The sequence below is a fragment of the Ilyonectria robusta genome (genome assembly GCF_021365365.1).
Source record: "Ilyonectria robusta strain PMI_751 chromosome Unknown BGZ61scaffold_6, whole genome shotgun sequence".
Lineage (NCBI taxonomy): Eukaryota > Fungi > Ascomycota > Sordariomycetes > Hypocreales > Nectriaceae > Ilyonectria > Ilyonectria robusta.
In genome coordinates this window covers 251,549-277,319 of record NW_025764440.1, presented here as the reverse complement: position 1 = coordinate 277,319, position 25,771 = coordinate 251,549, and the positions used below count along the sequence as shown (strand labels likewise).

Here is a 25,771-nt window from a genome sequence, read left to right as displayed (position 1 = left end):
GGGCGTGCGTCGACTACTCCCCTACTCAGATACGAGATTCCATCCTTCTGATACTGATCACAACAAAGTATAGCTTATTGCGCTACATTTATGCATGTTTTGCCTCCTGATCTCCTTGGTCACTGTCGTCTTGAATGTCCAGGCGCTTTAATACCCCGTCCCATCCAGGCACTCCACTCACATTCTGTGCTATGTCCCAAGCAGTCTTTCCGGATGAGTCCTTAGCTTTCGGGTTCGCTCCATGCTCGATGAGTAAGTCAAGCAGCTCGATCAAGGTGTCCACCTCGGCCTTGGGCGCGTCCCCAGTCAGGCCGTCTAACATGCCTTTGACTGCGGAATGAAGCGGCACGTGTTCCCAGTGGTAGGTGGTATCGCACTTGGCACCGCGCCGAAGCATGATCTTGACCTTTTCGAGATCATGGCCGTAGGCAGCTACCGCTAGGCCAAGTGCCATGTGGGCTTCATCTTTGTCGACGAATTCAGGATTGGTGTCGAGGAGCAATTCCAGCGTGCTTTCGTATTCGTGCTTGATAGCAAGTTCAACCAGTCTCGACCAGTCATGAAAGGAGGTGGAGATGCACATCGCTGCCCCGTGGTCGAGAAGCATCTGCAAAATAGATTTCAGGCCTTCCGGGGACCAATCGGGGCTATTATTCAGTCTTCGGAGGACTGCCCTCTCCATCACCTTTATATGGGAGGAGTCGATAAAACGATGAGACGAGAAAAGCAGTCCCAAGACTTTTTTCGTATCATTTTCGTGAAGCTTTCCTAACGCCCATAAGAGGACGTCTTGGCGTCTCTCCCGATACCCCAGAACCATCTTCAAGACACCATCGTCATTGGTAATTTTCGACTCCTCAAAGGCGTAGTCCAGGAAGGAACATCCCTTGTTATCTTCTTTGTTCACATTTGCATTTTTGTCTGAGAGAAGGAGCCTCGCTAGCGTCGTGCTGCCAGCCGCATGATTTAGAGCAGTCATGCCATCACGGTCCTCGATGTTAGGGTTCGCGCCATGCCGCATGAGAGACTCTACAGCCCAGAGAGCGTTGCTTCCAACGGCGATCGACAACGCCGGTGTTGAATCCTCATCAACAACGTCACAGTCGAACCCTGTCTCGAGAAGGGCTTCAACCAAAACACTTGCATCCTTTTCATCATCGTTTTGAAGACCGCCAAGTTCCGTCCGAGAGTTCCTGACAGCTGTTATCAAAGGCGAGCAATTTGGCCATTCTCCCTGAGCATCCTCAGCCTTGAAGAATACGAAAGCTTTGTCAAATTGGCCCTCATTCATTGCTGCTGCGAATATATCGGATTGCAAGTCTCGACGAGGGGAGACGGCTGAGTTCACGCCGCGAAACTCGAGTTGAGAAAATAGTTCGTAGCATTTACTGGCGTAACCATCTTCTATGCCGCGTATGTAATCCATATCTTGAATAGCTCCGAGTCAAGTGGATTCTCACTAACGGCCTGCCGGTAGAATTCCCCTCGTAGGTGTGATATACGTTTGTAGAGGAAGCTCTCGTCAGTCGCCGGCCAGACGTAACCTGGAAATCCGTGAGCCCATTGGAAAAAACTGGCTGCCTGTTTCCAATCCCTTTCCCTTCGGAGCTGACGAGCCTTCCGATGTACAAGTTGGAGGAAATGGACCGGGTCTGGAGTCACTTCGCTGGTGGAATTGATAGCTGGCATGATGCAGAGTACAGCGTCACGTCGCGAGCCTAGTCCGCTGTTGACGAATGCGCCGAATAGTTTGTCAAGTAGTTCATGCTCGATCCGGAAGGTTCTGCCCTCTGATATGATGCTCACAATACTCTCACGACAATCCAGGATTGACATCGCTGCAATCATGAATGAGGCGTAGAGTTCCTGGGCACACAGGGTCGTGAGCGAAGAATCGGTTGGTATCGCCGACAGGTGTATCTTTTCAGTCTCTTTTACGCAGGCGTTCCAGCCGAAAAACCTGAATGTCTTTCTCTTTTCGTCCTCCTCATTGGCGTCCAAGTCCGGTGCAGCAGGTCCAGGGTCCTTCCTTGGTTTCAGTCTTGTTGTTTGGCCATTAGTCCATTCAGGAATCCAAATGTCGTACGAATGGCCATGGCGAGTACTGGCCTCACGTACAGATTCGAAAGAAATTTTGAGGTTCTGGCTCCAGTCTACTTTGCCGATGGGTTCGTTGCCGAGCCAGAATGCGTTCAACTCCTGGGATCCCATACCTCGCCGTATCAAGCCAGCGTCTTCAAGCTCAGGTGACGACGATATGATTCGTTGGTTGGAGGTCTTCGCTATTTTCTTAGAAATTGAGTTGGTTGCCAGGTCATATCCATACGTCCTACCCTTGGGATCCAGTGCCAAGGCCATCACCCAGAGTCCGAGGACCGCCTCCACCACTGAAACATCCATATCCCACGCGTGATTCCAGGTGCGTCTCTGAAGATTCAGATAGAAAGCATCTTTTTCTGTCCTATATCCAGTAGATACGTGACATGAAGTCGCCCAAGTAAATCTCACCGCGTAGTCCCAGCGATGATCCCAGAAAGCGGATTTATTAGACAAGATGATATCAGCTGTTTGTTTGAGAGCAGACACCAAGGCCTCTGCTTCGTCTCTGCATATTATGTGGTCCGATTTCCAGTTCTTGAACCCTGCCGGTAGCTTCATATGAGGGTGTGCAAGACTCTCGAGGGGTTCGTTAACCTGGCCAACCTCGTACGGTAGGCCAGGATCTTGGAGGCTAAAGTGGTTGACGACGACATTACCAACGGACATTTGTTGAAGAAAGAGTCAACTTCACGCCGTTGATACATCTGGCGGGCCCCCAATATGCGGACGGGATCGCCAACTGGAATCTTTTCATTGCCCTCCATGAAAATAATTCTCCCACGCTCGATTGCCCGACCGGCCACCCAGAAGGTAGATTTCTTGGTGGTCAGCTCGTCCCGGGCAGTGGTATCTCGAATGAAGGACCCCATAAGCAGGCGGTTTTTTGTCCAGAAATGCTTCGAATCCAGACACTTGCTGGTCTCGTCAATTTCGAGATGGAGAGCGAGCCAGTCAAGCTCATGTCCTTGCAGGACGTCTGACACGCCGTTGAGAAGGTTGAACTTCCTTAAAAGGCGTTGAGTACGAAGCAGCGACCTAATAGCGCTCATGACCAGCATAGCGCCGAGCTGGGCGACGGACACTAGAGGGTGAAGTTTTCTCAGGCCAACAAACTGCGCGACGAAGCCAATAGTGCTGAGAATGATAGCCAGCCAAACCACAACCCCACCGTCTCGCTGTGACGAATCTTTCCAGGACGTTATGTAATGCTGAGCTGGGTTTTGAGCGTCATTGTAGGCAAAGCAATCGAAAGTCTGGTCGCCAATGACCTGATTGCCACCCTGAAGCCAAATCAATCTGGTGGTCGAGGGAGCGTGGCCATCCGGCCCAGGGTCGTCGTACTCAGCGGGGAGCTTTCTTTCGAACAACCTCTCCTTTGTTATCTCCCCTATTAAGAACGCGCAAAGAAAGTTTCCAGTACATAGTAAAGCGGTTCCGGTGCACATGGTCAGAAAGCCATAATCATTTGGAGGCTTATCGTCGACCTTGAGTTGGAGGCGATATGTGACTACTGCGGCAACGACTACCACACCTGCCTGCATCACGAACCCGGTAAGGGCGGCCATCCAGATGGCGAGGTTCGATGGGCGCCTCATCCATAGCGTGAGTGTCAAATTCGGAGCCGGCGCAAAGACACTGGGCTTTTTGGTTTCAGGCCGATTGCACCGCCCGAAAGCGGTATTCAGACGACGCACCGCCTTCTCAAAAGAGGGTTCGACCTCTTTCCACTCCTGATGACCCCGTTTCTTGTTGAAGTAGTCGGCAAAAGTGTACAAGCCAGCCGTAGCGTCGCGGTCCTCGTGATCCATGAAGTCGTCGGTAGGAGCAGCCGGATCGTGGACTAGCTCCAGTAGTCGTGCTGTGCCAAACACCCGAGGTATTCCCCCGCTATCGTAGAGCTCGCAGATATCACGACTCGTCGACGAGCAGAGCTCGGCTTCGATGCCTCCAGCGCCCTCCTGAGCGCGGCCGATAAAGGCTCGCAAAGATGGGCCTCCGCGAACGCGGATAGCCGATACAACGGCGGTGAGAATGCCCAGCGGTGCCATGGCGAAGATGAAGTAGTCGAAATACGTCAGGCTCTCGCCCAGTAATTGTTTCGTCGGCTGCTCACCGAACAAGGAGATAAGCGGAGTTAGGTCTGTGAAGAGGTTGTTGGAGAAGTCTGCCCACCAATCGGCGGTGACGCCGCTGGCGCTCAGAGCGACGGCAATTAGGATAATGGTCGCCTTCATCTTTTGCTAAGCAGTTGACAAAATTGAAAAAGTAGAAAATGGGCATTGGGAATATTGTTATTATTAGGCGCCGGCCATACTTACCGCCACGCCCCCTGCAGCCATGTTACACCTGAGAGGCCACAATATTCAGCCGCAGCCTGCCGTTGACAAATGAGAAGACAAAGACCGAGGGCAGCTCTAGGGACACCAGTATGGACGTTGTCACATTGCCGCTATTCACCACCACCAGCGACAGAGTGACAGGGACTGGTATATAAGGGAGTGAGAGTGTCAGCCAAAGACTGCGAGGTCAAAGCTAACTAGCAGGGGGGCAGGTAGTGACTGTATTAATCTCTAACTTCCCTTCCTAACGACTAACTATATTGTCTTTTTGTATCCCTTCCTCATTCTACACATTGAGAAATACCAGTTGTTGGCAATTATATAACTGAAATTCTGGCTTCCTGGGACTAACAAGCTGTAAGGCTGGACTGAAAGGCTTCAGTTGAAAATATTAATTCTAAAATGAAAAAATTACAGCAGGCTTTTAATTTAATTTCTAATAGCAGGCAAAATTGGTTATTAAGAATTAGTTTGAAAGTAAAGAGCCCTAAAGTAGATGGTGATGTATCGGCCAGTAATGTGTAACTGTCCTGGTGACAATTGACTCATGTGATGAGTATAGGGTAACCTAGGAGCCCAGTCTTGCCTTGATCCTCGCGCAAGTCACTACCTAGTTAGGCGTCATGTTTGATGTCCAATGTTCTGTTGCAAAACCGTAAATTGTGCATTCCGTTGAGACAGAGGAAGGAGGGGATAAAAACCGGCCCGCTGGGACGATCTTGGTCCGAAGGAACAAGCGGATAAAAGGTAGAGGAAGGGCAAATGTTGATTGTAAACGATCCCTTGGTGCATTTTGATTTATGATCCTTTGACACTCGATCTGATGAGAGAATCCGCGAAATTCAACATGCCCGGTCGGTCAATTCGAATATCGTCGAATATCATTCTAGCGAAGAAGTTATTAGATGGTTACAAATAGCCCACAGCCTGCACCGGTTCCGCAATCCCCAGGGCGCAGATGTTAAAGCCTGCCCCTCCGCTTCGATAATCTCATCTATAGCCCCCAGCTTCCGTGCGAGGCCGTCCCAGCAACCTGACACATCAAGTTGAGCTATTTGCGCTGTATTCGCATCCATGTCCCCACCGCCAAGCCTGTACAAATAAGGAGCTGTGCACCCGTTTAGGAGTTGCGTCCGCCAGAATTGCCTGTCAAGGACAATGCGGCGAGACAGGGCCTTGGAGCATCGTTGCAGGCGAACGACGGACGAGGCTGGAAGGAAGCTGGTGACGTGATTAAGTATTTCAAGCGGCAGGGTTTCAACCCCAGTCCCTGAACCCGTTGGAGCAGTGCCGGTGTCTGCTGTATCCGCGGGATCTGGGCTGTTTTCTGGGGTGGAAGCTTGTTCAGAGGAGATCTCGCCAAGTAACGCCGAGATAAAGTCAGGCAGTCTTGGGACATTTACAGGGTCGTTACAGAACCACTAAAGGAGCGTCGGCTTGGTCAGCGTCGCCAGACCCACGATGGCACATAACAAACCTCATTAGCCGCGCAGACCTCCCAGCCTTGGTAAGTCCAGAACCTCCTGGCCCCATAGTAGTCGTGATCAAACTCGAGGCCGTACGATCCGTAGCTACTTGTGCCGTTGATGCCTCCCTGATCTGCAATCCTGTGCATTTCTGCTAGATTGCGCTTCCGCTGGGAACACAAGAACCTGTAGACGGCCATCAGGCTCGGAGACGGCGACGGAGGCTGCCGACCGAACTCGGCGCGCCAGGCGATGGCGTGTCGAAGGATGCTCAAGCACCGCTCGTGGAGAGGGAACAAGCCATCGCCAGTGTCCTTGTCCAGGCTCAGCACGCGGAATGAGTCTGCGCCCGGATCGTTGGTGCGAAAGTCGCGGCCTTCAGTGAAGCTCCAGTACGCGGGGCCGGAGATAAACAAGCCTTTAACGTTGGACTCGTTGTTTATCCTGTGGATCCTCATGTCAGCGTTGTAAAAGCACTTTCTAACAAGGGAGAATTACTCATCACGAGGGTAGAGCTGTTGTACATGGGCAGCAGTGCCGAAAACCCGAATGTCGTTCAACCACTGCCGTTGCCACATTAGCATTCGCAAACAAAAGGGAGCAGCTAAAGTCCCGAGCGGCATGTGTGAGTCGGCGTCGTGTGGGCCAAAGTAGGATCCGGTCCGCCCGGCAGCGGCCGATCCTCGCGGTGGGGAGGCTCCAATTTTTCTAGACGAAGAGGATACGTGAGGGAATACACGCGCACGCGTCTATGACTGACCTGTTTTGAAGGATCCTCTGAAGGGTCTTGTGTCGCCCAGGTCTCGTCTTCGCTGTCGGCGTACTCATCGCCAGGTGGGATCTCAAAGGGACACCCGCAGGCGACGCAATAGATAAATGGAGGAGACATGGCGGAGCTCTGAGGGAACGGTTAATTCGTGGCGACAGCGTAGCCGCCCAAGAAAAACAAAAACAGAGGAGCGGCCGCCGAGGTGTGAGATGGAGATTGAAGGAATGAGGAATCATTGGGGGCGCAAAGAAGAAAATAGGCGACTTACCAATAACCAGTTGAGGTCCACAAGGCGCTGAGTTATCTGCCCCGTACTCAGTAGGGCTGACGGTGTATTATTGCCGGGAGTCAAGCTATCCGAAGTGGCGGACATGGTGCGGCCGAAGCCACTTGGGGTCCGTAACTATGATTCGCGAGGCCATCCCGGCGCCATTTCCAGATCTAGAAGTATCTTGAGACAGCCCGTTTCAAGTTGGGTGCTGAGAATCCTTAGATCCATCCCGCTGTCAGCATCGAAATAGCAGGGGCCCAAGGTATTTAAATTTAGCCAAGGGTGGAGATTGGTGCATCCTTCGCTAATGCTGACGAAACATGCAGATCGTTGCGCAGGATTCGAATTTCATTTTAGCCGCTGCCAAAAGGAGCAGTTCTAAAATAGAGGCTCGCGTTTGGTTCGACGAGCATCTTGGTGGATGCAGGGGTTCCTGGCGAAGGATCTGACCTTTGGGGACTTTGGATGACTTCGCATGGGGCGATCACCCAGGTCCCTCCTTGCTATGTAGTCTGGCAGCAAAGAGTTGAATTGATTCCACTCTCGTGAACGAGCCGATTTTCGAGCTGGGAGGCTGTGTAACTGTGTTTCATCCTCGTCCGCTGTCTCCGCGGTAAACCAGACGCGCGATCCTTTCAATGATATAAACCCCAGGCTTAGCCTCACAACCAGCACAATCGCCATCGCTAGATCCCCTCTTTCGCTCTAGTCTCTCGCTCTTAGACTTCTCTTTCCTTTATCCGCCAGCATGTTGCCCTCCAAAGGGTTCGTGACGGCAGCTCTGCTGCTGTCCGGCGTCCAAGCCCGCTTCCCTCGCGCGTGGCTTGCGGCTCGAGACGTTGACACCACAACTCCCGAGCCAGCCACTACGACCACTCACTTCCCGCTTCCATTCGAGACCACTACCCCTGCTGCGTCTACAGATGTCTCTACCTTTGTGACGAGTGCTGAAAGCACCGACTCCACTAATGCTCTCACTCCTGTGGTTGATACGACAACTACGACTGAAGCCTCCATCACCACCGACGCTTCCACTACTGCCATCACTACTGATGCTTCTACAATCAGTGTCTCTGCTACGACTGAAGCTTCCACAACTGAAGTCCCTGCCACGGAAACGACCGCCACGGCTGCCCCTACCACGGCCGAAACTTCCCTTCTCACTGGAACAGGCGCCCTGATCGGCGTTCCTACTGCTGCCACCAACGCTGCCAGCTCTTTCACCGATCTTGCAGCTGCTGCATCCTCCATCGCCGCCAACCCTACGCCGTCCGCCGAAGAGGTCAATGCATTCCAACAGCGTGCCGAGGAGGAGTCTGAGGAGCTCCAGCGCATCCAGGACCAGTTACAGCAGGTTGACCGTGATAGCCTCAGCGACGACGACTCCCACAGAGTCGAGGCCGCCCTCATCGGACTTGCGGCTTTGCTTGGCTGGTTCTCGACACAACTCGCCGCCCTTGCACCGGCGGTGACCACGACGACCCTGGCTCCCGCAGTTTTTGCAGACCTGGCTACCGCCTTTGGTACCGCTGCTGCTGGTGGCCTTTTGGCTGATGCTCTGGACGGACTGGAGGACTTGGGCAACGAAGATGATGATGGCGACGATAATGATGATCCTACCAACACCGAGCAGTCTTCAGCCGCATCGTCTACAGCCTCCGAGACGACTTCTACGACTTCATCCGCCGTTTTCTGCAGCGCAATTCCTTACGAGCTGAACCTCCAGATTTCCGATGACGACGACAACTCGTCAGACAATACGAGACGGCGGTCCGTTGACTCGTTCCGTGACTCGGCTGTTCAGCTACACGAGCGTGGCCACATTGAAAAGAGGGCTCGGACTCCCTTCTTCGGGTTCTGCAAGAACGTCGCTCCCCCGAACTTTCCATCCAACCCATCTGCTCAACAGATGATCAAGGCAGAGGACAAACCCACCAAGCAGAACCAGGACTGGATAGACAAGATCCTCAGGTGGTACGACCGCAAAGATTGCGAAGGCGGCGACTTGACGCCTGGCTGGACTATTGTCGACAGCACCATCGCAAAGGCCAAGGGCGCAGCCGCCGGCGGCATGTCCGAATACTGGACTGTCGATCATGTCTGGGAGCTCAAGTTCTTCACCGACTTCTTCGAGATTGATCTGGTCCCTAGTAAACGGAGCACAGGTGCCAAGCTTACCTGCGACGAGTTTGATACCATCTTCATGACCCCGTATGCCTGCGGCAAAGCCCCGAAAACGGTCATGCAACAGCTGGTCGAGAAAGCCCCCAGTAGCGCCCCAAAAAGTACACAGCTTGAGTTCGTCATCATGCAGAAACAAATCAATCAGATGAAGGGTGCCATGTTTAAGATTGGAGAGCTGAAGGAAGATGGCTTTACTAGCGAATTCTCGGGCTCAACTCTCAAGACAATCCAGACCCTCGAGGCTATCGGAAACGCCGTCGACATTTTCAACTACGACCCCGTCAAGGCCCTTTTCGAGACGACGAATCAGCGCATGTACAATTCCTTCCAAGGCATCGACCAGTTTGTGACGGACAAGGCCATTGACATTTCCGGGGGCGGGTTCAGCTTCGCCGAGATGTACCAAACCTTCATGGACGACCGACTCAACAGTGACGCCGCGGCAGCGTGGGAATTCGTGCAGACCTGGACGACCAAGGTTGAAACGGACATTGCAGCATTGGATGAGGAGGACGAAAACAAGAAAACACTGACCGAACTCTTCGACGCCTTCAAGGCTAGCAAGTACGCCGACGCAGGTCATTATTCGTTCTCGGCCAACAGAGATCTCGCTGGCGCTGGAGGGGATGTGATTGGCTTCAAGCGAGGCCTCGAAGGGAGAGATGACGGTGACGGTGACTCGTGCCCTATCTCGACTACAGAGACTAGCACGGCCGCTGTCACTACCACCGAGTCTAACGGCCAGTCGACGACTGCTGAAGAGTCTACTACGGAGCAGACCACCTCGGAGTCTACCGCCGTTACAACCACTGGAGAGGCCAGCTCGACCACCGCCACGACGGAGCAGACGACGGAGCAGACGACGACGGAGTCTACCGTTGTCACTACTACAGAGTCTAATGCTACAACTGAAACGACCAGCGATTCCATAGCTTCCACTACCGAAGAGGCCACCTCCACCGAGTCCACTTTGGTCATTTCCTCCACCGCCACGACCTTCTCCACGGCTGTCATCTCAAGGAGCACCTCCGAGGAATCCTCGACCATCACCAGTTCTACCGAAAGCGAGTCTACGAGCACGCGAACCACGCCTAACATTAGGACCGTCACCTCCGACGGCATGGTCTGCACATTGATCGAGGGATCGCTTCACCCTGTGTGCACCCCCATTAATGTGCCCACAGCTAATCCTGACGGCACCAACATCGTAAGTCAGATCTCTGGGAAACGGAGCCATCACAAGAGCCTAACATGAAAATCCAGCATGTCAACCACGGCTGTATCCTCATCAACAATTCTCCCCGGTGTGCCTCTGATGCCGGCTCCATCTCTAGCGTCTACGAGAGCTCGTACAGTATGCCATTGAAGCCTTCTCTGCTTAACCCATCAGCTAACACGCGCGGCAGACGTCGCCTCCAACCCTGATGAGCCTTACAGCACCGCTCTGATCCTTTCCGGCTTCGACTCGAGCGTCGACAACCACCTCCACGCCTTGGCGACTTGCCAACTCCAGGCTCGCTGGCCCGCAAACTACGGCGACGTCTACTTCGGGGAGGACGGCTGTCTCTACGACTCCGAGAGCAACAAGATCTTCGATCAATGTACGTACCCAACGCTCATTGGAAACTTGTATGGGCCCGCTAATCATTACGCTCAACAGGCTGCAGCACCCCCGACGTCAACAACAACGGTCCTGCCACGAACCCCTACGCTCCCCCGGCACCTTCAGACTCTGAGCAGGATCACGGTAACCACGATGGCTCTGCCATCTGCGCCTCCATCTCCAAGGACACCTGCCTGTACGCCGCGGCACGCTACGTAGATGACGTCGTGTACCACCAGTACACCTCGGCCGTCTGGCCCGACGACACAGGCAAGGACATTGCCAGCTTACTCATCCCTACCGATATCATCGACTTCTTCGGAATCAACTACGGCTGCACCGTCATCTGGACCTGTGACAATGATGACGCCTTCTCCCAGGGCATGACGGGCAAGCAGATCAAGGACTCGATGCTCAATATCTACAACCTCAACGGCGCAAAGGGTTGCGGCAGCACGTACCTCGACAACGCATGCCACGTCACCGTTAACGGCTGCAATAACTGTCGTGACGCAGGTCATGCGCAGACCCTGTGGAGTCCGGTTGACGTGTACGAAAGGACGTATGACGATGCTAATGATGGCTTCCCCCCCATGCGACGATGAGGCTAGATACCGATAGGGTTATTTATAGTATAGAAATTTCTTCTTCAACTTTGTACCATCAAAAATAAGGACCAGTGACGAAACTCAAGCACATCAAAACCCAGTCCATCACCAGAGCTGAGTGGCCGAGCAACGTGACGGCCGAACATCTGAAGAAAGAAGAGACAGCCCACCCACTGGAAAGACACACAAGTAAAACACAACGTGAAATGAACATACTATCTGGAGTATCGCTATGCCGTTTACTTATGTGGGAACGGAGGCGCAAATCCGAAAATGGAAATACTCCGTGAGCTCAGGCATTGACATCGCAAATATCGCGCTCACTTGATCTTAAACCTTTGGCCCAATGCAGCCAATTAAGATCAGACTTCCACGCCTTAAGTTACCCCGACTCTCCGCACCCGTTTCTACATATGGAAACGTGGATACACCTGTCCAACTTACCACGAAGAAAAGTCGGCCGGAATATTACCGCAAAGGGAATTGGACCTACTCTCCACTTGTACACCACCCGGGTCATAGGCGCTACTCAATGTCCCCGCAGTTGGTAGAGGTGATACCGGCATAAATACACAGCGCGTCTTTGAGAAGTCCGGCAGAAGCTGCGTGTGAACCCCTTGGCTCATTTTGGAAGGCCACATTGTGAAATACGAACACAGCATGTCATCATCTAAACTTCTTTTGAAAGGGGGAAGATTGTTGGTACATGACCAAAACAAGCGGGTAGTTTGCCGACATGCAGATTTGCTTATCCATGACGATCGTATTCACGAGATTGGCGATCATATCCAACCTGCTGAAGGTGTCGTCGTAATAGATTGCACAGATACGATCGTTTCACCAGGCTTCATCGACACTCACAGACATCAATGGCAATCACAACAGAAAGGTCTTCACGCAGACCACCATCTGTTGGACTACTACCACTCAGGTATGAAATAAACACGAGTCGCTTACTCATATCTTCTAGCTCACACACCTTGTTTAGGAAATCTGGCGAGCTCGCACTATGCACCAGAGGATGCGTTTTGGGGGGTGTTGAGTAGTTCTCTTGAGGCTATTGATGCCGGGACAACCACAGTGGTCGACCACGCGCACGTCAACTACTCTCCTGAACATTGTAGGCTTCTCAACCTCTTTTCTTATATGTAACCACATTATCTGACTTCTCCATTAGCCAAAGAGGCCATCCGCGGTACTGTTGCTTCTGGCATTCGTGGCATCTTCTGCTATTGTGCACACCCTCGAGTCGAGACTTGGCACCCCGAGCTAAAGATGGACAATAACCCCCTCGCTGAGGGGGTGATGGACACTTTCCGAGAACTAGCAGCAATGCAGCCTTTCGGTCCAAGGGGCAGAGTGCGGCTTGGGTTCGCGATGGATGTAATGTTCGTGCGACCGCAAGTCTTAAAAGACACCTTCGCCGAGGTTCGCAAGCTTGGTGCTCACCTGATCACCTCTCACGTCACCCGTGTGAGTATGATGGATGGTAAGTCCATTCAACCATCCAGTTCCCCATTATGCAACTCGCATTCATGCTGGTGCACTTTCTAATGCAAGGCCTAATATCTTAACTAGGCCTTCCGTCTCCGGTAACGATAATGCACGAAAACAAGCTTCTGGGGCCTGATATCTTACTATCCCATGCCAATCATATATCAGCCGACGAGTTGAGCCAGATTGAAACCTCAGGGGCACATTTATCAAGTACGCCGCTGTCTGAATTGCAGATGGGCCATGGACACCCTGTATGTCTACAACCGGAGTTCCTGAACCTATGCTCCTTGGGGACAGACTCCTGTAGCATCTGCTCTTCGTCCATTCCGCGACAAATGGAGATTGCACTACAAGTTACACGCGCCCGAAGATCGGAGGAGCAGTTGCGCAATCGTAAGTGGGACGGTACCATCGGACCGAGTGTAGAAGAGGTTTATAACCTCGGAACAATACTTGGAGCCCAAGCCGTCGGCCTAGAGGATGACATTGGTAGTCTAGCAGTGGGTAAGAAGGCGGATATTGTTGTATTCAACGGCAAGACCCCGGCCATGTTAGCTGCAGCTGATTGCAACCCTATCGCGGCTATTGTGCTCCACAGCTCGGTGCAAGATGTCCAGACTGTCATTGTCGATGGTGTAATCCGTAAGGAAAACACATTACTCAACAAAATTGTCATTCCTCAAGATATCGCGCAAAAAGAAGAGATGGTCGCCAACACATCAGAGTCACTTCAGTGGGATGAGGTGGCGAGAGAAGTGGAGAAAAGTCGCCAAAGGCTAAAGGAAATTCGGGGCGTTGTTGACGAGGAAGCGGCCAGAAATGGACTTATCCGTTCTTTCATAGCAGCGATGAAGCTGGCGTCTGACCATTGAACATGATATTTCTTGTCAGACACTGTACTGTGTGTCCAGCTAGGTAGCCCAGCAAATGGGGAGCAATAGTAGCACTAAAACACCTTGAAACTATGAAAAGCCAACAATGACGCGTGCACCCAATTCGCCAAGTTTTAGAAGCAAGCAACCCTGGATTATCAGACGATGTTATAGTGCAGGAAATGGCGAACAGAGCACGAAGTCCACGATATCGAGTTTTCCGAAACCCTCAAGTCTGATTTCTCATCGGCCCCACACGCAAGCTTTGAGTTGGCCAGCCGGAACATTTCCATATTGGGGAGAACTGTCTAGGGTTCTGGTTAAGTACTGTGATCCAAAACTACCGTATCGACTCAGTAAATTGACACTGAATCCTTCCCTCACTTATTGCCTTCGGGATTTTTTTATACCTAATGATAATAAATGATTTAGAAAATCTAAGCCTTATGTATATTAGCTTTAGTCCATAAAACAGGGCCAATTTATCGAGTCGATACGGAACCTAACTTCTGTCTGCTCCCTCAAGGTGGGCAAGTTGCCGACACGGGGTCAACAAAACACAGTTTATCCACAATCCAAGCATTTCCTACCCAATGCTACCACGATGGGTGATCGGAAACAAAGCCATGACGGAACAAAAGCGCAGCGGAAGGTGAAATCATTGTTGATGACAGTACTCGGTGTTAATATGGACATAGTGTTTCTGAACGGCTGCCTGATACGGCACCAGCAAGTGCGGTAAGGAAACATTGGGCGTCGCGGCTCTTGAGTGGATTCCACAGCCCACATAAGTCACCGTACGTGAAAGGCACACTGCGGCAGAATAGTTACTTTTAGCTATTTAGGGACTTTTGTCATTGGTAATGTGCAAATATACGGATGAGCCATCCCTGTCCTGGAAGGCACGGATAGAAATAGTTAGCAAGCAGATAAACACTTGCGCGACAGGGAAAGATGGACTTCGGACTTACAACACATCGTGGATCGACAGATGCTTTCTCGAAAACGCCAAGCGCAGCCTCGGCCATTGTTGGATGGATATTGACCGATTTTGCAGCTTCAATCCCCAACGAAATATCCTTGATGAACATTTGGGTCTTGAATCCAAGCCTCCAATCATTGCTGCTCGGCGCATGGGGCACTACGCCTGGGACAGGACACACGTTATCCCCCATAAAGGTCTGGCCGGTTGAGTTGTGGATTATTCGGTGAAGCAGCTTTGGATCTATTCCAGACTTGGTCCCGATGGCCATGGCTTCCGCCACTAGTAACAGCACTGAACAGGAGATGTAGTTGTTGCTGATCTTTGCGGCGAGGCCAGCTCCCACATTACCGCACCAGAAGAACTTTTCTGGATCACCCATCATGCCAAGAATTAGATTGAGATTATTCACATCTCCAGCACTGGGCTCAGGATGCCCAATCATGAACGACAGGTTCCCTCTTTCGGCTGCTGGAACCCCGCCCTGAACATGTTAGATGTACAATTTGAGAGTGATTGGGAAAGGGACTAACTCACAGAAACAGGGGCATCAACATAGACACCCCGGCCTGAATCTTGAATTGTTTTTGCAACTTTACGTGCGGTTGGCGTGTCTATAGTGCTGCACTCGATCAAGAGTCGATGGCTCGCATTGCAGGCGGCAATAATTCCATCACTGGCGTCAAGATATACCTTCTCGACCTCTCTGGGTCCAGGTACCATGGAAATAACCGTTCCAGCGCCTTCAGCAGCTTTGCGAGGCGACCCCACAATGACAATAGGCCCAAAGCTGGAAAACTCGTCCACGAATTTCGCACAAGCCGGTTTGAAAATGTCAAAAACGTAAAGGGTGTCGCTCTTGGGCATTTTCCTTCGGATATTGGCTGCCATCGGGTAGCCGATGGCACCGAGGCCTCGTTCATGTTAGTAGGAATCGATCTTGGGAGGAGTGACCTCGTTGGGCTTGGAATATAGGCTGCGAGGAAGTAAATACCTAGAAATGCTATATTGGGGCTCATCGTGTTTTCTTGGCTCTGTATCTTCGTCGCAGATCCGATTTTCGTCGTGGATAGTGGTACGGTTGAGTTAGAGGGCGGCATGTGGACGGAACTGGGCAGGAGTTTATCAAATTCTTCCCCACACTGCTTGATCAAACACTCACGTCTCCCCACATCAACCCCATGAAAAGGTCCCCGCCATATTCAGGGAAGAACGCACCGACGAGTGGCAAAACTCGATTAGATCAATGTTATTACATGCACATTGATAAATCGCAGAGGCGGTTTCTTGATGGCCTCTCCCTCTTTGCTGTGCCGAGTGCCGACTTGGAGAGAATAATTACACCTGATCATAAATACATTCGTTGTCAACATAACCTCTCCAAGTAGATTCATCGGTACGAGTCAATGTACACTTGGAATGTCGAAGAATGGGCGGAACCCCATGATCCATATGAATTACACTATGACCAGAACTAGATGATAGCTGCGCCTGGCGTACCACAATTCCTACTTTGATACCACACCCATGTCCTCTAAACGTGTCATCAGAGCGTTTTGGGTATAATCAGGACCAGACATCCTCCTTGAAGATATGGTCAGCCTCATAATCACATTTAAATCCGTATCACGATCAAACTAGATCAATACACGATGCCAATACATATTGACACGGCACCAACGCAGCACGTGAACATACCTGGTATTGACTTGAAGATCTCATGTTCTTTACAATCTCTTCTGCGCCTTCTCTCGATAGACCGCGGTGATCCTCAATGAGCTGTACAAGAACATCATGGACTTGTTTGGCCATATTTGCAGCATCGCCACAAACATAAAAGTAGGCTCCCTGCTGGAGGAGAGCGTTGAGTTTGACTCCTCGCTCCTTGAGGCGGTCCTGGACATAGAATTTCTCCAGACTTTCTCGCGAGAAGGCTGTGACAAGCTCAAATCTGTCGCCAAGACGTTTTGCGTATGACTACGGGAGTGATGCGTGTCAGTTTCCAGTGCTTAGAGTAAAGTCAAGGCAGAAATGTGTCACCTCAAAGTCCGGCTGGTAGATAAAATCTTCGGTTGATCTCCTGCACCCAAAAAATAAAATCGCCTTGCCAACTTGCACACCTTCTTCGGCTTGCTTGGCCCTTTCCTGCAAGAAAGCACGGAATGGTGCAACGCCAGTTCCAGGGCCTACCATTATGATTGGGCTTGACGGATCCGAGGGCAGCTTAAAATTAGAGTGACGTATGTGGACAGGCACACGAATTCCCTCGTATTTATTCCTCGGTCCTGTTATCTGGTATGTTGGGCCCAAAGCTTCCGCACTAGGAGTTGAATTCTGTCTTTGGTTGAGGGAGAGTAAATAGTTGGTGGCAACCCCATAAAACGTGTTCTCTTGGCAATCAATTGCTTTCTTTTCGACAACGGTGGTAATGGAAGCCACCGTGGGCTGGACCAGAGATGATGATGAGATAGAGTAGTACCGAGGTTGTAGTTTCGTCAGACCCTCAATCCATGCAGAGAAAGGTATGTTGGTCCATTTCTCGCCATTGCTAACCATGTCTAGCAATTTCGAGATGGTATAAAAGTGGCCGTCCGTCTGCTTGTGAAAGTATTCTTTATCACTGCTCAGCTTTTTCATCTCAGCTTTGGTTCTCTCGTCGGGAGAGAAGACAGCAAGGTTCGAAACAAATTGACGAGAGACAGGGCCGCAAATCCCAAGGTGATAGCGGACGATAGTGTCGTATGTCGTTGGAGTTGGGAAGAACACTCTGGTGGTTGGGTCTAAGGAATCAACACCAATGACAGTATTCCTCTTTTCCGTGAGACCGAGAATATCGAGACATCGATCAACCTCTCCACTGGGGTTCATGGGCCAGATTGCAATGTGGTCGCCCGTCTGGTAGGTGAGGCCAGATTTGTCAAGGTCAACTTCGATATGCAAGCAGTTTCGGTCTTCGACACAAAATAGCTCTCGAGATGCTGCTATTGGAGCAACGAATGGGTTGTGCACATCAAAGGGGCCTTGAGCAGTATTTTCCAGTTGTGATTTAGTCAGTTCTCCAAGATAAACCTCGGAAGACTGAGGCGTGAGCTCTGTCCGCTCCCTGATTTTGAACAATGACTCGAAAACAACCTCGCGCTCGGTGAGACCCATCTTCATGGTTAGAGCTGACCACATAGGTTCCTTCCAGGCGAGGAAATCCTCCTCGGTCGTCCCAGCACCATCATCGCCCTCGCCTGCTTCGCCGATTCTAGACGCGCCCAACCTCTCCAGGGCTTTGTCTACGTTGCGAACCACGGCATTATAGTGCTCGTAGGTGTTGTTTCCGAGGCCAAATGCAACGTACGCAATGTTTTGTAACGGCGGGGTTTTGCTTTCAGAGAAGGCAACATCGTCCCCAGTAATAAAATCGTAGAACCGGACGGCATTATCGGTTGGTTCCCCTTCTCCATAACTGGCGAGAACGAACATGACGATGTTGTTCTCAGGAATGGTATCCAGGGTGTCGAAGTCGTACTCGTCCAGATCGGCAATCATCGTTTCGAGCCCGAACCTGCTCTTGCCCTCCTTAGCCAACTTTGAGGCGTAGTCCTCGGCAGTGCCAGTCTGTGATCCATAGAATATGATGCAATTCTTACCAGACTGGTCCAGCGTGTCTTTGATGTTCCTTGTCTTGCCTTCTTCGCCACCGCCGACACTTGTGTGGCCATTTGCGAGGAATTTTGTGTCTGCAGGCGAGGCTTTCCGTTTTCGAAAGTATGTAGTGGTCGCCAAGAGGATTATTGAAAGCAGAATTATTTCCAAATAATCGAGAGCCATTGTGTCACCAAGGATGGTGATTTTGCGGTCGCAGGTTGAGCGCAGAATGGAATTGAATGACAAATACCCAAACCCTACGAATAGCGAGCTATCTTTACATAGAAAGAAGTCAGTAGCGTATCACGAGCAAAAGGAGGGACAAGCCGATCTTGGGTTGGTGTGGGGATGTGAATAACATCGAAGCACGACGATGGCATACTGATGCCTTTGTGGAGGACATTGTGGAGTAGATTGTGTTTAATACTGCGAAACAGGGTGGGGATATGGTCTAAAGCTACCTCCATAGATTTAGATCGAGAGATCTACTTCAGGCACTCGTGAATCAAGGAGCTCCGTCCGGTGTGCATATCAGTTTTGTCAGTGCTATCGCCAAGCAAAATCATGTCAAACTATATTATCAACGAAGGCGAATTCCGAGCCCTCAGCGGCAAGGTGATTCTGGTTACTGGAGGGGCAACAGGGATCGGTCGAGCAATTGTCGATCTTGCGCTTCGTACTCGTTCCTGATTCTACTTCCACGATGCAGCTAATCTCTTCCAGGTCATGGTGCGAAAGTTGCCGTCTGTGATGTCAACGAGGCGAAAGGAAAGGAGATGGAACAAGAATCCGGAGAGTAGGTTGAAATGTTTATTCCCAGCCCAAGCTGCATACACTCATCTGACTACGGCGACCTTCAGAAATCTGTTTTTCCAAAGGTGCGACGTAAGCAACTGGAGTAGCGTGCTGAGCTTCTTCAAAAACACGTACAACGTCCTGGGCCCGATTGATGCAGTGGTTTCCAATGCAGCCATCAATGTGGTTGAATCTCTCGACGACGATATCGATACAGCTACAGGCGAACTACAGGCGCCAGACTTGTCGGTGTTGAACGTCAACGCAGTTGGCACCTGGTATGTCACCAAATGCGCAATTCACTTCTTCAAAAAGCATCCGGAGACAAGATCCCAGCTGGTTCTCTTTGGTTCCGTAGCGAGTCTCTTTGACACACCGCCGTTATACACGTATTGTGCGAGCAAGGCCGCCGTGTTGGGATTGATGCGCGCGCTCCGGACTCAGTTACCCAAAGACAACATTACAGTCAACATGATTGCACCGTGGATGACGAGTGAGATACCCAACTTCATGTTTCCTCATAATCTCAGGGCATACTATTGACAGCACCGTAGCCACGCGCATGGTTACCGACCATATCCGCAAAATATGGGGGGAGTTACCGGCAAACTCTCCTCTGGATGTGGCCAGAGCGAGCTTGTTGCCAGTCTTACAGCCCGAAGTGAATGGGAAGTCTTTTCTCATCAACGGCGGACATATAACCGAGGTCGAGGACAAATTAAACGAGACTCAGCCGATATGGCTGGGGGACGAGCTTGACAAGCACATGCGTGAAGGTCAACGTAGGCTCATCCCATAGTCGGGAATTGTATTATATTTACCCCACATTCCTGACGTTCCCCCAAGTTTGTGCGTCCCTTCATTTGAATTGCTTCGCGGAGTTATTAGCCGGTAAGGACTACGGTGTGGGGGAAACAGGTGGGGTATCACGAATGGGCGGGATGTGGACTCCGGATGTGGGGATGAGATGAAGACTTGCGAATACAAGGATGAGCGGGAGAGGAAATGGACACCACTTGTATTCCCTTTGTGGACATTCTGGCTTCAAAGATTCTCGTCTTCTTTCTACGTATTCAATCTAGTGAAAAAAGGTCCCCTCAACACCAAATCTAAAGGTTCCATCTCGTCATCTACACTACACATCAGCGCAAACACAAGCCTAAACACATCGAACAGTCACTCAATAAGATGCCTGCCTCAGAAAAGGAAGTCGCCGAGGCTCACCGAATCCTCTTCGACAAGGGTCTTCAGGTTCGCTATGAGGTCGCAGGGAAGCAATACGTCGATAAATCTCTGGCAAATGGGGACTCATCATTCGCCCGTCCCATGCAAGAGCTTGTGACTGAAGCCTGCTGGGGATTTGTGTGGTCACGTCCTGGGCTGGAGCGGAAACAGCGCAGTCTCCTGAATATAGCCATGCTTTGCGCTATGCACCGGTCGCAGGAGCTAGCTGTACACGTCAGGGGAGCCGTTAGTAACGGCGCAAGTGAGGTTGAGATCAGGGAGACTTTGTTGCAGGCTAGTATCTATGCCGGTATGCCTGTTGGCTTGGAGGGTTTCAGAGTCGCCTCCAAGGTTCTGGAAGAGATGAAGAGTGAAGGCATATTAAAATCAGAGTAAATCGAGGTTAACACGATTTTACGAGCAGGAATATTAGAGATTGTATTTACGATGACCTCAAAAAAGACCCTGAACTAAGTTGTAAAAAGATTTAATTAAATATAGAGCTTTAGCCACTATAGACCACTATAACCTGCGCTTCTTGTAGCAGCCTACAGTAGTTAGAGCCCTAAGTGTTATAGCGGGCTATAGTAGCTAGACTGCTCTGTTTAATACCTGTCTATAGGGGCCCTAGCCCTGTATCCCGGGTTGGGAAAAAATTGAGATTTTTTGTTCTTGCGCGTTGGCACGCCCTGCCTAATATGCAACCATACAATGACGTGAAATTGCCACTGAACCGTAAGTGCATCATTCGTGCAACTGTTCATAACTACTGTACAGTCTCGTTTCATCTATCATAGCAATCCAGGTAGAGCCAATCGGTTGCTTCATTCGGAATTGGCCAAAACAATGCTCTTGTTCCAGTGATGCTAGCTACCGTACCTATCTCAGGATCTAAAGTTCAGGTCCTCCGAAAGTGTGTCATTGAACGCGGCACGCATGAGCGTCTCATGCGCTGGGGAGCGACAGGTAATATCGCACTCAAAAGGCTCAGGCACGCTGAGGAACCCTGGAAACATTTTGGTCGTTGGCTCAATAAAGGATCCGTCTGCAGCTCTTTTCTTGCTGATATTGAAACCCCACAGCATCCTGGCGATGACAATGAACAACGACTTCTCAGCCAAATGAACTCCCGGGCAGACGCGCCTTGGTTTAAAAGTCAGTGATGAGAAGCCGATTCAACTGGTTATATGCGATAGCTTACCGTCCTGCACCATAGGTAAAATGATCTCTTTCGTTGGGATCATTGATATTGATGTATTCTGCAGCCGACAACGGCTTGTTGAGATACCGAGATGGCTTGAACAGGTCGGGTTCAGGATACCGATCCGGGTCGCGATGAATGGCCCTTGATTTAAACCATTAATCGCTGATCGTTGTCAAGAGAATGGTCATCACAGTCACTTACCACCAATTGAGTACTACCACTGATCCCTTCGGGATAAAGTGCTCGCCGTACCAATCATCCTCTGACGAAGCGTGGTACATCCCAAACTTATTGACCGGGCGCCATCGCAGTGTCTCTTTAATGGTAGCACGCACAAATGGAAGGTCTTTCTCATCCTCCCACTCAGGTAGCCGGCCACTTCCAATCACGTTGTCAATTTCTTCCTGCGCCTTCTTCATCTCCTCGGGAAACAGCGTCATGGCGAGGATCCAGTTGTTGATAGTTGTGGCAGTTGTCTCTGAACCGGCTTCAATCAGGCCACCGCATGTGTAGGCCGCTAACAAATCGTCGATGCCGTTCTTCTTGGGGTCACTCAGGTAAAAGTCTTTGCAGAAGCAATCTCTTGCAGTTCCGTCGTCGGTCGTTTTCTTCAAAGTATCCCAAAGCTCCAAGTAAACTTTGCTATCTTGGGCGAAGACCTTTTCACCCCAAGATCTCCAGTTTCCAAACAGCCATTGAGGCAAGGCAGCCAATGCAGGAAAGCTTTCGACGATAAACGCACCCGGGGCCATCATGACTGAGAGATGCTCCAGGACGCCATATATCTTGGTGATGAGTGGATCTTCGAAAGACGGGATCCGATAGCCATAGGCTACAAGCATGATGACGGAGGCGGAATACCGGCGTGTGATAGTGTAGAACTGATCTGGCTGTTCAAGAAGATCCTGGAGCAGCACTTTAGACTCAAAGTTCTGGACTGGCTGATACTTCTTCGAGGCATTTTGATTGAGAAGCCCGTGGCTGTGTTTGCGGAGGTTTCTCCAATCGGGTCCGTACGGCATGAACAGCTGACGTGACTGTCCGCTTGCGACCTGCTGGGCTAGAGGCATGTGGGGGCGTGACGAGTATATCGCAGATTTCTTGTCCATCAAGTCTTTCACGGCCTTGGGAGACGAAAGCCAGATGTAGTCTGTGACGCCGATCTTGGTGTAGAATACGTCCCCGTACTTGTGGTACCAGTCCCTGACCTTGTCGCGCACCAATTCGGAGTCGGCAAGATCGTAGAAATTCCCGACTAAAGGCCAGCCTCGGGGGCCTGGTGGCAACTTTTTTCTTCGGGGGTCCTATCAAGGTATGAGGAATTAATTCGGGCTACCTTCTTGGTCTGCTCGGGAGCCTCACAGTAAATTGATTTGGAATGAGGAGCAGATAGAGGCTGACTAGCACCAGGATTGGAGCACAAATAACCCCCAAAGCCCAACGGTCGATGTACCGAAATAGATGGATGTCGAGGTGGCCCAGGCGGGCCATTTCTGCTGGGGTGGAAACAGGGAATTTAGCCATTGCTGGTGAGTCGAGTATGGATTTTTTGCTCAGCCATAATTTGAACCGGATGTGTTTGACACCATCCTCAATATATGGCCACTACCAGATTTGCAAACTTGGCCCGCAGAACAACACCCCACATGCACGCGTACCACTTGTGTGGGCAAGCTTCTCTCAACCACCACATTCCTCAGCAAGCCCTACAGGAAGCATACTTGTACATTTTCATCCTCGTGGACAATTACAATGGCACCTCATCTAAATGAAACGATGAATGATCAATCTCCACGAAGAAGTAGTAGTGTATTGGGCTAAGCAATCTACGGTCTATTCCGGGAACGAATTATCCCAGTTCTCGTTCCCTCCCAAAAAGCGAAAGACCACTCTCGAGTCCAAGTCTCTACACTTCGGATCATTGGAAGCCTCAGTGTACACAGCCAGTCCCAGCTCTCCGAGAAACATCTTTGCACCGGCCATCTTGCCCGCCTCCACCGCCAGCCCAAGGTCCTTTGTCATCAGCTGGACCTTGAACCCGCCCTTATATCCATTGCTTGACGGCGCTGCTGGCACGACTCCAGGAACGGGACACCATTTGTCGCAGATTGTCGACTGCGCAGTAGATGCCGCAAAGATCTTGGCCAGGACTCTGGGGTCCATGCCGGATCTCATTCCAATGTTCATAGCTTCTGCCGTTGCGAGGGCAATCAAAGAGGAGCAGTAGTTGTTGGAAAGCTTTGCGACGAGTCCCATTGTTGGGGCACCGCAAGGAAAGATTGACGTGCCCATTGCACTCAAATGATGCTCGAGGAGTGTCCAGTTGGGATCTTCCAAGGAGCTACCGACCATAAAGGTGAGTGTACCCTTCTCAGCTCCAAGACTCCCTCCAGACACTGGCGCATCGTAAAACAAAGCGGTGCTCTCCTTCCGGCGAATCTCCGATGCTACCAGGGTCGAGGTCGCAGTATCGATTGTGGAGCAGTCAATCAAAATCTTGTTTTGAAGATCCCCAACAAGTACACCGTTCTTCTTGTCGAGAAATACAGCACGGACATGGGAGCCTTCCGGAACAATGGTGATGAGAATATCCTGTTGAAACGAATCTCATGTCAGTGCATCGGGAATGAAGAGTCAAGTGCTGTTGATGCACATACAACATGATTGATGACTTCTAATGTAGATTCGCAAGCTACCACTCTTCCGTCTGGCAAAGCTGCTCCGAGTTTCTGTAGGGCATCTTGAGAGATGTCATATGCATACAGCTTGCTGCCTTGGGGTAACTTTCGTCCAAGATTTATGGCCATTGGTAGCCCCATCGTGCCGAGGCCGACGAAGCCAACATCCGTGCGACGTGAATCCATGATGCAGTCGCTCACAGGCAAGTTGCAGTAAGATTTGACAGGAGAATTATTTCGATAGGGTGTTGGATCGTTTCGCCATATCCAAGAGCTCACTTGTAATCATTTTCCCACTGCTAATTATGTTCGTCATGTGGGGGTACACGTCTCCACATGGGTATGTGGAGGAGACGAGACAAAACACCAGCTCAAGCCATGTATTATTATTGAAGGAATAGCAAAGAGTATTGATTGTGAGCCTATAGAGTAGACGGAAATAAACGTCCCTTATTCTGTTCGTACCAAATAGCATCATGAGCACTGATCAATTCCACATTTCCCAATTCAGCCAGCTCTCGCAAATAGCCGATAAACGTCCCCGCAGCGTCGGGGCTGACGTGAATGCAGCAGCTCATTCCGCAAGCATCTTTCCAAGTCGCAATATCTCGCTCGCCAGTGAGTAGGCGTTGGTCATGATACGAGTCTCCGCACAGGCAGACCCATCTGTCAGGCCCAACCCTGCAAAGCAGGTTGATGTGGCCCGGAAGGTGGCCAGGGGAATTGAGCACGAAAGCTGACCCGTCACCAAAAATATCGATGTAGGAGAATTTCCCCAACGACTTCCAAGTATACTCGCCCTCCTCTCCGATGTTTGGAAGCTCCAGGACGCGATCTTGAGGGAGGAGATCTGGAGTGAAGTTCTGGTGACTCGCCGTGGCGCCAAGGCCATGCTCGAGCAAATGCTGTGTTCCAGGTCCAACAATAAACGTAGCCTTGGGAAAATGCTCTGGATCTCCGTGATGATCGTAATGAACGTGGCTTAATATGACCATATCGATGTTCGAGGGGTTAGTACCTCCTTCGCGAAGAGCGTGCGCGACACCAGGGCCGATGAGAAATGGCTTTCTGTTTGACAAGTGTTTTTGCTGGGCGTCCGTGTAATTGCTGAGGGAAGACCGCAGCCCGAGATCAAACATGATTCGCGTACGATTTCCTTTGTAATTCGGGTGAGTGATGAAAAACGCCAGCGACGGGACTGTTTGGCAAGCGTCTGGATTGGCAGGGTCGACGAAATATCGCTCGGGCAATGTAATACTGCCACCGAGAATGGGAGACACAGTGACGAACTTTTGCCCGCTCGCGCTAGCTGGGAGAATAGCCGGTTCAGCCATTGCAGTAGTCTATGCTGGGAGGTGTCGACAATCTGCAGTCCAAAAAGTCAAATATCAGGCTATTTCCATCACCTTCAAGATGATGCCTAAGACGATACACGGCGAGGAAAAAGAAAAGAGAAGTCGGATAGCGACCTTTTCTCTGAACCCCATTACCCCATAGATCTTGGCATTTCTCTCCGTTGCGCTTGCGGGGACTACCCCACAAT

At 50.9% G+C, this 25,771-nt stretch overlaps 11 protein-coding genes across 11 annotated transcripts; 4 read left to right on the top strand and 7 right to left on the bottom strand.

Moving 5' to 3' along the window:
- Positions 1–2,654: 2,654 nt before the first annotated feature.
- BGZ61DRAFT_346925 (uncharacterized protein) lies at positions 2,655–4,334 on the bottom strand (the record flags this gene model as incomplete). The annotated part of the gene is made up of 1 exon (XM_046239929.1): positions 2,655–4,334. One exon carries the CDS (start codon positions 4,332–4,334, stop codon positions 2,655–2,657), a length of 1,680 nt encoding a protein of 559 aa, XP_046106529.1.
- A 592-nt stretch (positions 4,335–4,926) lies between these two features.
- On the bottom strand, positions 4,927–6,931 carry BGZ61DRAFT_447366 (uncharacterized protein). The gene is made up of 4 exons (XM_046245326.1): positions 6,666–6,931; positions 6,404–6,468; positions 5,917–6,349; positions 4,927–5,860 (listed from the first exon to the last, which is right to left on the bottom strand). Exons 1-4 carry the CDS (start codon positions 6,792–6,794, stop codon positions 5,321–5,323), a joined length of 1,167 nt encoding a protein of 388 aa, XP_046106528.1. The 5' UTR covers positions 6,795–6,931; the 3' UTR covers positions 4,927–5,320.
- A 706-nt stretch (positions 6,932–7,637) lies between these two features.
- Positions 7,638–11,370, top strand: BGZ61DRAFT_515950 (uncharacterized protein). The gene is made up of 4 exons (XM_046252273.1): positions 7,638–10,336; positions 10,393–10,483; positions 10,536–10,730; positions 10,790–11,370. Exons 1-4 carry the CDS (start codon positions 7,694–7,696, stop codon positions 11,335–11,337), a joined length of 3,477 nt encoding a protein of 1,158 aa, XP_046106527.1. The 5' UTR covers positions 7,638–7,693; the 3' UTR covers positions 11,338–11,370.
- Positions 11,371–12,000: 630 nt separating this feature from the next.
- On the top strand, positions 12,001–13,709 carry BGZ61DRAFT_530209 (uncharacterized protein; the record flags this gene model as incomplete). The annotated part of the gene is made up of 4 exons (XM_046253526.1): positions 12,001–12,271; positions 12,329–12,460; positions 12,518–12,829; positions 12,919–13,709. The coding sequence occupies 4 exons, from the start codon at positions 12,001–12,003 to the stop codon at positions 13,707–13,709; spliced, it is 1,506 nt and encodes a 501-aa protein (XP_046106526.1).
- An 841-nt stretch (positions 13,710–14,550) lies between these two features.
- On the bottom strand, positions 14,551–15,606 carry BGZ61DRAFT_348060 (NAD binding domain of 6-phosphogluconate dehydrogenase-domain-containing protein; the record flags this gene model as incomplete). Its single annotated transcript, XM_046240029.1, has 3 exons — positions 14,551–14,604; positions 14,681–15,175; positions 15,229–15,606. Coding segments are annotated over 3 exons (927 nt in total), but the record flags the coding sequence as incomplete, so codon positions are not given.
- A 651-nt stretch (positions 15,607–16,257) lies between these two features.
- Positions 16,258–18,510, bottom strand: BGZ61DRAFT_347100 (uncharacterized protein; the record flags this gene model as incomplete). Its single annotated transcript, XM_046239942.1, has 3 exons — positions 16,258–16,275; positions 16,390–16,668; positions 16,732–18,510. The coding sequence occupies 3 exons, from the start codon at positions 18,508–18,510 to the stop codon at positions 16,258–16,260; spliced, it is 2,076 nt and encodes a 691-aa protein (XP_046106524.1).
- Positions 18,511–18,891: 381 nt separating this feature from the next.
- On the top strand, positions 18,892–19,921 carry BGZ61DRAFT_348160 (uncharacterized protein; the record flags this gene model as incomplete). The annotated part of the gene is made up of 4 exons (XM_046240037.1): positions 18,892–19,003; positions 19,051–19,123; positions 19,188–19,615; positions 19,677–19,921. 4 exons carry the CDS (start codon positions 18,892–18,894, stop codon positions 19,919–19,921), a joined length of 858 nt encoding a protein of 285 aa, XP_046106523.1.
- Positions 19,922–20,310: 389 nt separating this feature from the next.
- On the top strand, positions 20,311–20,742 carry BGZ61DRAFT_492186 (AhpD-like protein; the record flags this gene model as incomplete). The annotated part of the gene is made up of 1 exon (XM_046250522.1): positions 20,311–20,742. One exon carries the CDS (start codon positions 20,311–20,313, stop codon positions 20,740–20,742), a length of 432 nt encoding a protein of 143 aa, XP_046106522.1.
- A 488-nt stretch (positions 20,743–21,230) lies between these two features.
- Positions 21,231–23,041, bottom strand: BGZ61DRAFT_347410 (cytochrome P450; the record flags this gene model as incomplete). Its single annotated transcript, XM_046239971.1, has 4 exons — positions 21,231–21,489; positions 21,548–21,691; positions 21,752–22,854; positions 22,913–23,041. The coding sequence occupies 4 exons, from the start codon at positions 23,039–23,041 to the stop codon at positions 21,231–21,233; spliced, it is 1,635 nt and encodes a 544-aa protein (XP_046106521.1).
- A 342-nt stretch (positions 23,042–23,383) lies between these two features.
- BGZ61DRAFT_348123 (3-hydroxyisobutyrate dehydrogenase-like protein) lies at positions 23,384–24,414 on the bottom strand (the record flags this gene model as incomplete). Its single annotated transcript, XM_046240034.1, has 2 exons — positions 23,384–24,142; positions 24,208–24,414. The coding sequence occupies 2 exons, from the start codon at positions 24,412–24,414 to the stop codon at positions 23,384–23,386; spliced, it is 966 nt and encodes a 321-aa protein (XP_046106520.1).
- Positions 24,415–24,650: 236 nt separating this feature from the next.
- Positions 24,651–25,562, bottom strand: BGZ61DRAFT_492183 (beta-lactamase-like protein; the record flags this gene model as incomplete). Its single annotated transcript, XM_046250521.1, has 1 exon — positions 24,651–25,562. One exon carries the CDS (start codon positions 25,560–25,562, stop codon positions 24,651–24,653), a length of 912 nt encoding a protein of 303 aa, XP_046106519.1.
- Between the last annotated feature and the right edge of the window lie 209 nt (positions 25,563–25,771).

What these genes read in the sequence shown, in the direction of transcription:
- BGZ61DRAFT_447366 (XM_046245326.1), bottom strand. Translation starts at nt 6,794, where the DNA reads ATGTCTCCTCCATTTATCTATTGCGTCGCCTGCGGGTGTCCCTTTGAG. An exon ending in CAGCTCTACCCTCGTGATGA is followed by an intron (nt 6,350 to 6,403) that starts GTAATTCTCCCT and finishes GAGGATCCACAG; the next exon opens with GATAAACAACGAGTCCAACG. An exon ending in AGGTCTGCGCGGCTAATGAG is followed by an intron (nt 5,861 to 5,916) that starts GTTTGTTATGTG and finishes ACGCTCCTTTAG; the next exon opens with TGGTTCTGTAACGACCCTGT.
- BGZ61DRAFT_515950 (XM_046252273.1), top strand. Translation starts at nt 7,694, where the DNA reads ATGTTGCCCTCCAAAGGGTTCGTGACGGCAGCTCTGCTGCTGTCCGGC. An exon ending in CGTCTACGAGAGCTCGTACA is followed by an intron (nt 10,484 to 10,535) that starts GTATGCCATTGA and finishes CACGCGCGGCAG; the next exon opens with ACGTCGCCTCCAACCCTGAT. An exon ending in CAACAAGATCTTCGATCAAT is followed by an intron (nt 10,731 to 10,789) that starts GTACGTACCCAA and finishes TACGCTCAACAG; the next exon opens with GCTGCAGCACCCCCGACGTC.